Genomic DNA, 13,701 nt, shown 5'->3' on the forward strand with positions numbered 1-13,701 from the left:
ATTAGTTTATCTTTTGCTGCAGGTGATTATCTTCTGGTTTAAAGACCAGTTCTATTTTAGTTTATCTGGAGCCAAGGAAGAGAGGAAAGGAGCTGGAGAACCAGTGTTAGACAGGGTAGCAAGAGGTAGCTATATTTAAAAAGCTGTCACAAATAACTGATCAATCATTGAAACAGATTACTCACTAGTCAAGCTCGAATACAAGTGGTGTATGGAGTTCTTTTTAACAAAATCTCTTTGATAACCAACATACATGAACAGCAGTCCCGGCAACAGAAATACTGCAAACACAGTGACGGCATGCATCTGACACAAGTCATGTATAACTTGGTCGCTGCCACCCTAAAACCAAACAACTCCCCCTCCCCTCTCCACAGTAGAAGTTATGATCAGATACCTACTTTTAAAGCATCTATTAACTGAACTTTCTTGGCCAACAGCAGCTGATATTCTAGTTTCGGGTGGATTAGTTTTAATGTGTGGTTCACAGATACTTCATTTATATCTAGTAGGTACAAAAAAAATTAGCAATCAGATCAATACTTTTAATGCATTTCATGCATAAGATGATAAAATGAAGTAGAAGAGAAAAAAAAAAAATCTTACCATATGATATATTGAGATTAATTTTCCTTTTGGTGGCTTCTTTAGAGAGCACATCTTTTAGAATGGATATGGTAGAAATGTTGTCAGATTTGAAAAATCCCTCCCCTTTTCTGCCAAAACAAAAAAAAGATTTAAGAAGTAGAGTTAGGGCAGGCCAGTGCACTTGGTTTCCATTTTAAAGTGATAAATAGGGCTACCCCACTCTCTAGTCAGGGGATGAAGCACAACCTCCTTAGAGGCCATCGCTAAAGCTATTCCACAGACTAGCTATCAGAATACTTCCATACACTGATTTCATCACACTCGCTATCCAGAGCTCAATCTTGCTACACCACAGAACACCATTCTCTCACAGTCAGAAAGCATAGGCTGTTCTTATAGATTTCCTATGCCACAGAGGAAGCAGGGTTTGTCTGTATGCACGTGCGTGTGCATGTAAAAAATCTGGAACACTGTAGTATCTAGGATTCCTGACATCTATGTAGCTACCTAAGTTATTACAGTGTGCCTGTCACCATAATATGAGTGCCTAACACACCCCAATATCAGTCTCACTTTACATGAAAAAGAGTAGAAAGCGTTTTGACTTTCTCACATCAATTTATAAGCATTTCTTATTGTAATCCAAGATCAAGTTGGAATCTATATAATTAGAGTAATAGTAATTAATGTTTCCAGCTTCTACAACTCGATTATAAAGCAAAACGATATCTGCTAGCTGAAGCAGCACACTGATTCCTTTAAAGAGAACAGAGAATATTATTCCTAACACTGAAAATAAACATTTCTCTAATGACAGGTTTCAGAGTAGCAGCCGTGTTAGTCTATATCCGCAAAAAGAACAGGAGTACTTGTGGCACCTTAGAGACTAACAAATTTATTTGAGCATAAGCTTTCGTGGGCTACAGCCCACTTCTTCCAATGCATAGAATGGAACATATTATAATATGAATTGCTATGCAAACTAGATACAATCAATTTAGGCTTGAATAAAGACTGGGAATGGCTGAGCCATTACAAACATTGAATCTATCTCCCCATGTAAGTATTTTCACACTTATCAAACTGTCTGTACTGGGCTATCTTGATTATCACTTCAAAAGTTTTTTTCTCTTACTTAATTGGCCTCTCAGAGTTGGTAAGACAACTCCCACCTGTTTATGCTCTCTGTATGTGTGTATATATCTCCTCAATATATGTTCCATTCTATGCATCCAAAAAAGTTGGCTGTAGCCCACGAAAGCTTATGCTCAAATAAATTTGTTAGTCTCGAAGGTGCCACAAGTACTCCATTTCTCTAATGGAAGTTGCAGAAAGGGGAGAATTTTTTTCAGCTTGAGGCTTTATCAGATGCTTTTTTCTTAGGAAGATTGAACACCCATTAAAACTATAATGATTAGAGCATATTTTACTTGTAACAGAGAGGGAGAGAGGAACTCGCTAGTGATTTAGCTTCCTTTACTGAAAAAGGAAAAAAATAAAGTTACAAACCAGCATGTGCTCTAAGATAGTTTTGCTATACTTGTTAGGCAGGCACTTACATTTGCAAAAAAGGAACACTGAATTTGTCTCTCTCATAGCAAACAGTATGCTAAAGACACAAATTACAAAGCCAAATACATCAAGGCTTCCCTGTTTAGCAATGCTCAATTATTTTCAAAAGCAACAAAGAGTCCTGTGGCACCTTATAGACTAACAGATGTATTGGAGCATAAACTTTCGTGGGTGAATACCCACTTCGTCAGATGCATGTAATTCACCCACAAAAGCTTATGCTCCAATACATCTGTTAGTCTATAAGGTGCCACAGGACTCTTTGTTGCTTTTTACAGGTCCAGACTAACACAGCTACTCCTCTGATACTTGACAATTATTTTCAATTATCTCACCCTTAAAAAATACTACATTTTGAAGGATCATCTAATTACTGCATAATACGTACTAAGGATCAAATCTGACAGCCCTTATGTAAGTAAAGTTCTCATTGACTTGAAAGGGAGTTTGCCTAAATAAGCACTGTAGGATTTGATTGAGGCTGGTATTCAGAATGGACACATTTAAGGTGAAGACATGGAAAAGAGAAGGCTCTGCTCCAAAGCAGGATATTTTATAATACTGGACATATGGAATTATTCACCCTGTCTTCTCCACGGGGGCCTCACAAGAACTGGGTGACCCACAAGGATTGGGTGACAGACAAGGCAAAACTTATTGTCTGCTATAATACATCTTAACAGGAAACAAGCTATGTCTTCAAGGAAGCATTGCCATTCAAGGTATATTGCCTCTACACGGATTGCTCTGGCTTCTGGCAACTCTCTCAAGATCCTCAGATTTCAGGGGCTGAACTCTTTTCTTGTTTCACAGGGTGGAGGAATGCAAACTGTTTCCCCTCTCCCCCCCACCCCCAGCCCTAAAATAAACAACCAGATGAAAATTCTGATTGCAGTTCCCCTCCATAAAAAAGTTTATTTAGGGGACAATTTAGCTCTATTTCTATATTTGTTTTTAACCAAAACATGCTTCAGCAATCATACTTGATTTTACCTGTAAGTACTTTCAAGCTGTGTATCCAGGAAGGTGTTCTGAAAGTAGAAAGTCACACTATCGCCTATTGGAGTTTTTTCAGGAACTTCAGGCAAGCAAAACACAACCCAGGAGTGAATTTCAGCAAAACTGAAGTGGCCTTTGAGCATCAGTGTGTTCATGGGTCTATAGTATTTTGAATACAGAAAGAAGATGGGAATTAGTTAATGAGCAGTACAGATGCTGCGGTAGCTATGCAATTGCAGACAAAAGTTTATTTTTCATATGGTATGTCTTCCGCCCTTTCAGCCTCAAACATGAGTTTTCACTGACGTCTAGCAAAGTCCTAACTAATTCAGACTTCCTGCACACTGATATATATTCTAAAAATTGCAATCAGCATTCAATAGTATTCTCTGATAAATTCAGCACAAAATCCTGTGTGTGAGAGACACTTCTTATTTGAATATTCTCAATCCAGATGAGTCACAACTGGGCAAGAACACCATACATTGGCAAACTGTTTTTCCAGGTTACTTATTTTGCATTTTAAAAACCAAAGCAGGCTGTAGGTGGAGTGATCAACTGACAGTGCAGAAAATTAGAGTATTCGAAACACTCTCATGAGTCTCCTGTTCTCTAAACCAGAGATATGCAAGTACTTTGCAGAGGTAATACATGTGAAATAGGCATAATGGAACGAATAGGAAACCTTTCCCATTAGCATCTCAAGCAAGTGAATCAAGGAGGAGTAAACGCATTTGGTCTAGTTCACTGGGATTCTATTTTCCTTCAGTCCTTTTTAAAAGTATGCAATAGCCATGACGTAAGAAACAGGAAGTTTAAGTATAACTGGATAAAATGGCAGCCTCACAACAGAGGAATAAAAGGCAAACAAGAAACCTAGACCAGTTTTTGGACTCAGCTAGATATGGGAGGGTACTATTTGTTTAAAAAAACAAAAACAAACAAACACCCTAGAAGAGACTTGCGATGTTGAGTATTCCAATCAGTTGCTAAAATGATTACTGCAGGTTACGCAGTCAACTAAGTTTCAATTGGATTGAACCAATTTTTGAAGAAGTATTGCTCTCTCTTTGTAAATACCTGTCATGATCAATAAAGTGAGTTCTTTGATGAAGTGAAAGTGGTTTAATCTGATATTGACAAAGTTGGCAGGTTTTCGGTTGAATTCTTGGTGTTACATATGCTTGCAGTGTCCCATACTGGCCTTCAATTGATCGAATCTACATCAATAAACATAACAAAGAGGAGAGTGGGAAAAAATAATGAATTTACCAGAATTAAAAAAAATATATATTCTTTTTAAAAAAAAACTACAGTACTAATGATCCAATTAACAGTACTCCTATAAACGGGGCAAATTTATCTTTTTGAAACTAGATGGAATAGCATTCAACAAGAAACTGCCAGAATTGGCACAGATTTATTACAGAGGAAAAGAAAATCTATTTGCTTTGATTCTGACTGCCCAAAGAACAAAGACTTAGTCCAGCCACTCCTAATCCTTTGGTGTTACTGTACAAGTTTTTACAGAATTTATGCTATGTAAGATGACATAAGACATGTCATTCTACACTTAAAACTATTCCAAAACGACCACCTCAACATCACCCACCCACCCACTTCACAACAAGCAAAATCCTTCAGTCCCCCCCCCCCCCGCAAAAGAAGATTTTTTAAAAAAAGAAATGGGTCTATATCCTCAGCTGCAGTTAGGGAACACTAAGAAAAGTGGAGTGTGCAAAAGAGACTTTGAGCCAGTTTTGCACTCACCCCCATCCCGAACCTCACTCTACATCAACCCAGTCCTGTATACTTTCATTTTCTGTCTAGATTGCTGTAACGTGTACCAGCTGTCAAGCGCTCCAATGGAATTGTCAAGGCACAGGGATATGCTATCCACTGCCCCTTCACAGGCCACAAGGGTGGAGCAAAGCATAAAGGTGCTACTAAGATGGCTTTATACCATCTGAATGAAGGATGGCATAGGGGCTGGAACATTAAACTGGCATTCAGGAAACCCTGGTTTAACTCCAAGCTCAGGTACATGCTTAAATGACTTGTACAAAGTTACAAGGAATTTACCCTGTTACGGGGGGGGGGGGAGGGGGAGTACTGAGGTACATGGATGTTGTGAGGATAAAGGAGCGAATCCAAAATCCATTGAAGTCAATAGATAGACTCCCATTGACTTCAATGGGCTTTGACTCAAGTGCCAAAATCCGTGACTGAGTGCCTCACAAGCAGTCCGATATTGTGACAAAAGCCACAGAAGTACTTGAATACAAAGATTCCCTCCACGCAGGGAAGGTCCTCTTGTGGCCACTTTTAGGGAAGCCTTGCACCAATGGAGTGGCAGAAAGCTTCCTTAGAAGGAGAGGATCCAGCCCATGATGTTTATTAGAAGAAAACAAAACAACAAATATCGCCAAAAGGACAGAGGAAAGGACTGCCAAGTAATTATATTAGAATATGTGGCAAAAGAAAAGATAATTTAAGAATGGCAATTCAGAAACTCCGCTCCTCAAGTACAACTGATGTTTCTGTTGTAAGAGTAAAGCTCATCTGTGCAGGAGACAGAGCTCTCTTGGGGGCCAGTTCAAGACTGTGGAATGAACTCACACAAGAACCAAGCACCAACACAATCCTCACCATCTTCCACTCCAAGTGCAAGGTGCACTTCTTAGAATATGCCTTTCTTACAAACACACAGCAGTGTGTACATTTAAACTAACAAACAAACAAAAACACTATACTTCACATACAATTCTTTCCCCATCCCTCATGCGTGAATGAAAAAGAACAAATTACACATGACAGTCATGTCACTTAATGCACTCTTGGAAGGTGCTTATACTACCCTCATTATTGTAATATATAATAATTTATATAAAACAGAATAGATACATCACATCAGAATCTAAGAGTACTAGAAATGATAATTAAAATATATTGAGGACATCTAGCTAAAAGGTTACAATCCACATTTGATATAAATGTGTCCTGGAACATTAGTAAGGAGGTATCAAATATATAAATTCTTTAATTGTGGTGTAGAAATCACGATTCTTAATTTGTAAATACATTTAGTCAATATACACCCAGCTCTTTGTATAGTCCTTTTCATCAGATAGCAAGGCACTTTACAAAGGTGAGCCATAACATTATCTCTATTTTACTGATGGGGAAACTGAGGCACAGAGGAAGTGACTTGTCCAAGATCACCCAGCAGGCCTATAGTAGAGCTGAGAATAGAAGCCAGGTCTTCTGAATCCCAGTCTAGTTTATCATCAGCTAGGTCAGTGTTGTCTCCTCATTAAAATATTAAACTGTGTTGTACACTTAAAAATAACTAAAGATAAATACTTTTGCTGAGAATCTCAAACAGAAAAATTGTACATAAATATTAAACTTACAAGGGCTGCAATGGTGAGTGATTCTGTCAAGAAAAAGACTAGAGAATAAGTGAGTGCCTTATAGATCATCTCTTCTCCTTAACATGATCCTATTTGTGAGCTCTCATCTTTCCTGTGGCAGCTGTAGAACTTTGTGAATTTCCCAGATCACTGAGCACATAAGCAGCAGGTCAACAGTCCCACTGAGGAGGCTATTCACCTTCAAGTTAAGCATATGATCTTTTTCTTGCTTTTAGTGACGCTTTTGACACTGTTCCACATGACATTCTCTTAAGCAAACTAGGAAAATGTGGTCTAGATGAAACTACTATAAAGTGGGTGCACAACTGGTAGAAAAAACATACCCAGAGTAGTTATCTGTGGTTCATGATCAAACTGGGAGATGTATCTAGTGGGGTCGCAGGGGGCTGGGTGCTGTCACTATTCAATCTTTTCATTAATGGCTTGGATAATGGAGTGGAGAGTATGCTTTTAAAAAACCTGCACATGACACCAAGCTGGGAGGGGTTGCAAACACTCTGGAGGACAGGATTAGAGTTCAAAATGACTTTGACAAACTGGAGAATTGGTCTGAATTCAACAAGATTAAATTTAATAAAGCTGAGTGCAAGGTACTACACTTAGGAAAGAAAAATCAAATGCAGAATAATTATCCAGGTGGTGGTATTGCTGAAAAGAAACTAGGGGTTATAGTTAGAGCCCTGTGCGAATTCAAAATTTGTATCTGCATCCAATCTGTTATCTGTAAACACGGTTTGTGGATATTCACAGATATGAAGTGGATATCCGTAGAGTTGCTGGGCTCTAGTTATAGTGGATTACAAATTGAATACGAGTCAACAATGTGATGCACTTCTAAAAAAGGCTAATGTCATTCTGGGGTGTATTAACAGGAGTGCCATATGCCAGACACAAGAGGTAATTGTCCCACTTTACTTGGCACTGGTGAGGCCGCAGCTGGAGTACTGTGTCGAATTCTGACCACCACACTTGCGAAAAGATGTGGACAAACCAGAGTGTGTCCAGAGGAAAGTAACAAAACAAAACAAAAACAAAAAACATGAAAGAAAACCTCACCTATGAGGATAGGTTGAAAAAACTGGGCATGTTTAGTCTTGAGACAAGAAGACTAAATGGTCACTCAATTAAAAAAAGTCTTTATAAACAACTTTAACGTATTTCAAGAGGACAATGATCAACTGTTCTCCATGTAGAGCACGAAGTAATTGGCTTAATCTGCAGCAAGAGAGATTTCAGTCAGATATTAGGAAAAGAGTAGCTAAGCTCTAGAATACTGAAGGAGTTTGTGGAAACCCGATCATGGAGATTTCTGAAGAATAGATTAGACAAACACCACTCAGGGATGATCTATGTTTCCTTGGTCCTGCCTCAATGCAGAGGGCTGGACTAGGTTACTTCTCGACATTCCTTCTAATCTTACATTTCTATAGTTCTATGAATGGTTTAAGATTTAAAAAAAAAAAAAAAAATCAAACTATGCATTTGATTTTATAAGTATGTAAATATATAGTCAAGCTTTAAAACTGAATTAATTTCCATTCTAAAATCTGAAACATTTTCCCCTTCTTGTTTCTAATTTCTGTTTCCTGGCACTTTTCTCCCTGCTTCATCCTTTTTGAAGGTACTTCGAGAAAGTCTGTTTCTAGACTCATTGGTGATTTCTTGGCTTCGCCTCTCTTTTTTCAAAAAGCAGGGGGTTGGAGTAGATGACCTCCTGAGGTCCCTTCCAACCTTGATATTCTATGATTCTATGATATAAGAATCGCTGGACTAGTCATTTTGCTCAAGTTAACACATTCAACCCACTCATTCAACCTGTGTGCACGAAAGCATAGCACAAGATACATATTTACATTTCCTAGATAAAACACGTTTTTGAAAAGTACAGGAAAATATTTTGTAGCATCTTTACCTTAAGCTCCAGTCTAGTAGTATTTGCTTGACATCGGTAAGTGGCAAGGAGAAAGTTGCTGTTTGGCTGTGAACAATTCAAAATGAAAAACAAAATAAATAAATAAAAATATTTCTGAATTCATAAAAGTTTCATCATCAAAACTTTAGCAGCATAGTGACAGTTTTTGCTATCTATGAAAAACTGTTACATGAAAAGTAAACAAGTGAAATCCTGGTTCCACTGAAGTCAATAGCAAAACTGCCACTGACTTCAGTAGGGCCAGAATTTCACCTCATATTGTATTAGTAAATACCAGCTCTCTCTATAAAGATAAAAAATAGGAAATCTATTGAACTCTTTGTTAAAACTGAAAAGAAAATATATCTGAAAACTCCATTCTGCAAAATTAAAAGATACAATAATCTACCAGTTTTCTTGATATTGACTCAGCCCAGGATCTGACAAGCTAAATTATCCTAATTATGCAAAGAAAAATTAGTCAGAAAACACACTGTAGGCTAAAGCAACATAAGCCAAAGTAATGATCACCCAGAATGATTAAGAAATTCAAAGCAAGCAGTTAATTTCTGTAATCTTAAGGATAAATCTTTGATGTGCCAAATTAGTCACTAACAAACCAAAAATATTTAGAAGACAATTCTGGGGGGAAAAAGACTTCAAGAGATCTTCATAATGCTAATTTCATTTCTGAAATTATTTTTTAAGAAAACAGTATGTATAAAAATAATGTATTTAGTCAAACATGAGAATATCTGGAATACAGCAGTCTCATGATGCCAATTTTACATTTTAAAGATATACAGTAAGTACAGGCGAGTCGCATCATACGCGCATTTAACTTACGTGAATTCAACTATACGCGCTCGGCAAAAAAAAAAACAAAGACACCTGTAAATGAGCGTATGCCCCGGAGTGAGCGTGAGATGGGAGACGTGAATCTGCTGTTCCCTCAGTCCGTCTCGGTTCCTGCGTGCCTCTCATACTGTGAGCATCTCGCCACGCTGAGTGCGAGTCTAGTGTTTAAAGATACGTATTTTTTGTACAACATGGCCCCTAAACGCAAGCCAACTACTTCATCTGGTGCTCAAATCGAATAAACAGCGATCTGTTCCAACGCTGGAGGAAAAACTGGCTGTGTTGGACTTATTGAGAGACGGTATGTCGTTCTCCAATGTGGCGCATAAATATGGCCGCATGAATCTAGCATCCGTGCCATCAAGATTCAAGAGAGAGAAATTCGTCAAGCTGTAGCATCAAGTGCGCCAATAATTGCTAAGGTGACGAGCCAGGTGCGTGATAAGACTTTAGTGAAGACTGAAAAGGCATTAAACTTATGGCTGGAAGACATGAACCATAAACGTTTGCCTATCGATGGCAATATGTTGCGAGAAAAGGCTCTTAGCCTCTACACGCTGTTCAAACCTCCTGCTGAAGAGGGACAGCCTTCTGATAAGAAGGAATTCAAAGCCAGCCAAGGTTGGCTTAACAGTTTTAGGAACTGCTTCAACCTCAAAAACGTGCAGACTACTGGTGAAGCTGCATCTGCCAATGAAGAGGCAGCAAAAGCATACCCCAAACAATTAAAGAAAATCATAGAAGAAAAGGGCTATCTTCTGGAACAAGTTTTTAAATGCTGACAAGACTGGGCTCTTCTGGAAAAAAAATGCCCAACCGCACTTATATTTCGAAATCAGAAAGTCTTCAAAGACTGGCTTCAAAGTAGCTAAAGACCGTGTGACTGTGTTGTTCTGTGGCAATGCGGCTGGGCATTTAATAAAGCCGGGCTTGCTCTACAGGTCTGCAAATCCCTGTGCCCTAAAAGGCAAGAACAAAAAAATCTCCTGCCTGTGTTCTGGCAATCAAATAAAAAAGGCTTGGGTGACGGCAGCATTATTTCTGGATTGGTTCCAGAAGTGTTTCATTCCGGAGGTCAAGCGGTACCTCGAAGAGAAAGGACTGGACTTTAAAGTGTTGCTGATCGTAGACAATGCTCCTGGCCACCTTGCAGCACTCTGGTTTGCACATAATGACATTGAAGTCATCTTTCTCCTACCCTCCCCCCCCCAATACCACCTCCATCCTCTCGACCAAGGCGTGATTAGCTGTTTCAAGGCCACGTACACGAAGCTTACGTTCTCACGGATACGTAGCGCTATGGATGCTGATCCCAATCTTAACGTGATGGAGTGTTGGAAGTCCTTCAACACTGCCGATTGCATCACTTAAACAGGCAATGGATGCAATCAAACCTGAAATAGTCAATGCATGTTGGCGAAACCCATGGAAAGAATGTGTGAATGATTTTAAGGGTTTCCCGACCATTGACAAAGAAGTGAAAAGTATTGTTCAGGTGACCAGGCAAGTGGGTGGTGATGGCTTCATCGACATCCTTGAGGAAGAAATTGAAGAATTAATTGAGAGCCATAGAGAAACATTGACTAACGAAGAGTTAAGAGGAACTGATAAAATAGTCTACAGAAGACGAAGATGATGACGACGAACAGGAAGAGCCAGCAAGTTGGAATCTTCATAAATTTGCTGAAGTGTTCCAAGCAGCGAAACATTTGAATGATTTAATTTCTGAATACGATCCCTCTATGGAACGAAGCCTCAAAATCACACGTAGTATTACAGACTATTTGAGACCGTATCAAGAAATGTTTGAGCAGCTCAAGAGACAACAGCGACAGTTGCCGATCACCATGTTTTTCAAGGAAAACCAATCAGCAGCAGATTGCGTAGGCTCATCAACTTCTCGAGCTGAACCAGAGCCAACCACTTCATCTACGACTCGCTCTCTGTCACCCAAGCTCTCTGACACCTCTGTGTCCTGGACCGACATCAAGCCCTGATGACCCCCTGTAATTCCCCCTGTAATTAAAAATACAGTACTGTAAAATTATATTTTGCATATGTACTCTATTATATACTATACATTACTGTATACAGTTGTATACACAAAACCATGTACAGTATACAGTACTGTACTTTATGGGTGATTTAAGGGATTTTCAAGGGTAATTTTTCCCCATACGTGCTGACTTTAGAACCAAACCCCCGCGTAAGATGCGACTCTCCTGTATAAATATATAGTGCTCTTTGCCTAATAACTTTCAGTAAAGAAATATACTGGACTGAAAGTTGACATCTATTATACACCTCTACCCCGATATAACGCGACCCAATATAACACGAATTCTGATATAACGTGGTAAAGCAGTGCTCCGGGGGGCGGGGCTGCGCACTCTGGTGAATCAAAGTAAGTTCGATATAACACCGTTTCACCTATAACGCGGTAAGATTTTTTGGCTCCCGAGGACAGCATTATATCGAGGTAGAGGTGTACTACCAGCAAAACTGGATTTTCCAAAACTTCCTACCTCCCAACATTTTATTTAATTTCAGCCATTAAATAAATTATTGTAACTCCTAGGACTTTAAAGTATGAATCTGTAAATCCAAATTCTAATACGTAGCAGTTAACAACTTTCATCCAGTAGTCTCTATACAAGTATGACGATTATCTTTACCTTTTTGTGTTACTTACTTCAGAATCACAGCCACTAAAACTAACAACAGCAGAATTTTTATCCACATCCAGTAGGTCTATTGGAACATCACTCTGTGCAGAACATTTAAAGGGAAGAGGTGGGGAGAAAAAAGCATAAACTTCTGAATAGTTTCTAGTGTATATATATATCCTCTAATTATAATCAATTATATTAGTGAGGAAGATGCAATATAATTGTTTGATAATCTTAATTTGAGAAGGGTAAAAGATTAAATAGATGTTTAGCATATTTGTTAAATTTAAATCCCAGGACAATTTGGAGATCTTTAATCTTCCAAGTCTAACTTATTTGTGATGTTTTAAACTTCATCTTGTAACTGGAGATTTGTTCTCATATTAGCTAATGTAAGATGTATACCTTTGAAAAGCTAAATAAAATAGCAAATGCATTAATTTCATGACTGGGATGCTTCTCTCTAATACACAGACTACTAAATCTCATTCGGAAACAAAGTATCAAAATAGATCTGCATAAACTGCCTTTTTACTTTTTAAAATACTTTTTAAAAGTTGGACACAATTAACTTCTTTTTGCTCTAGATTTGTTTCACCTGCTTTGAAGTGAGAACAGCCAGTATTTGGATATGGGAATGAAAAGGCTTTACAGTATTATGGTTTCTTTAAATTACTCTGGCTGAAATGCTATTTTTGTAGCTTCATATACAATTCTGTGAGCCACAATATCCCAGTGCTTCCAATGGAATAACAGCATTGTTGCATTGTCCAGTGTATACTGCTACTTTAGAACTCTAAAGCTGGTTTACACTTAAAACTTAGGTCAACATAGCTATGTCAGTCAGGGGTGTGAAAGATCCATACCCCAACTGACATAGCTAGGCCTACCTAACCCCCAGTGTAAGAGGAAGCTAGGTTGATAGAAAACTGCTTCAGGACTGGCCTACACTGAAAACTTACATAAGCATAGCTATGTTTCTCAGGGGTGTAAAAAGTCGACACCCAGAGATATGTAGCTATGCCAACCTAACCCTGGTATAGACAGTGCTATATTGACAGAAGAATTCTTCTGTCAACCTAGCTACCACCTCTTGGGGAGGTGGAATAATTACAGTGATGGGAGAATCCTTCCAACTGTAGTGAGTGTCTATGCTGAAGTAATACAGGGACACTGCTGCTCCGCAGCAGCTACGCCACTGTAGCATTTTAAGCGTAGATGTAGCCTTTCAGTGTAGACCACATCTACACTGTGGGGTTATGCCAACATAGCTATGCTAGTGTAGTCCCCATAATGTAGACAAACGCTAACCTCCACATTAAATTCAAGCCTAAATCAATTAAGTTTAGCATTTAGTCATGATGTAATTGAGGCTCTCTCTACACTAAAAACACTATAGCAGCACAGCTGCAGCTGTGCCAGTGTAGTGATTCAGTGTAGACACTACCTAAGCCAATGGGAGAACCCTCCCACTGGTGTAGGTGATCCACCTCCCTGAAAGGCGGTAGCTAGGTTGATGGAAGAATTCTTCTGTTGACCTAGCGCTGTCTATATTGGGGGTTAGGGTGGCATAGCTATGTCTTTCAGTGGTGTGGATTTTCTACAGTTCTGAGAGATATAGCTATGCCAGTGTAAGTGAATAGTGTAGACCAGCCCTGACTAAGAGGTG

The 13,701-nt window shown here is 38.8% G+C and overlaps 1 protein-coding gene across 1 annotated transcript in view; it reads right to left on the bottom strand.

Annotated features, from left to right (window-relative positions):
• Positions 1–13,701, bottom strand: part of BBS7 (Bardet-Biedl syndrome 7) — a 54,296-nt gene that overhangs the window by 9,092 nt on the left and 31,503 nt on the right. The window contains exons 12-17 of the mRNA XM_054030353.1: positions 12,056–12,130; positions 8,506–8,571; positions 4,240–4,379; positions 3,154–3,318; positions 607–716; positions 402–505 (exon numbers count right to left, since the gene is read on the bottom strand). Coding sequence (XP_053886328.1) covers positions 402–505; positions 607–716; positions 3,154–3,318; positions 4,240–4,379; positions 8,506–8,571; positions 12,056–12,130 — 660 coding nt within the window. The remainder of the gene's footprint in view (positions 1–401; positions 506–606; positions 717–3,153; positions 3,319–4,239; positions 4,380–8,505; positions 8,572–12,055; positions 12,131–13,701) is intronic.

This window comes from Malaclemys terrapin, chromosome 5, assembly GCF_027887155.1.
Source record: "Malaclemys terrapin pileata isolate rMalTer1 chromosome 5, rMalTer1.hap1, whole genome shotgun sequence".
NCBI lineage: Eukaryota > Metazoa > Chordata > Testudines > Emydidae > Malaclemys > Malaclemys terrapin.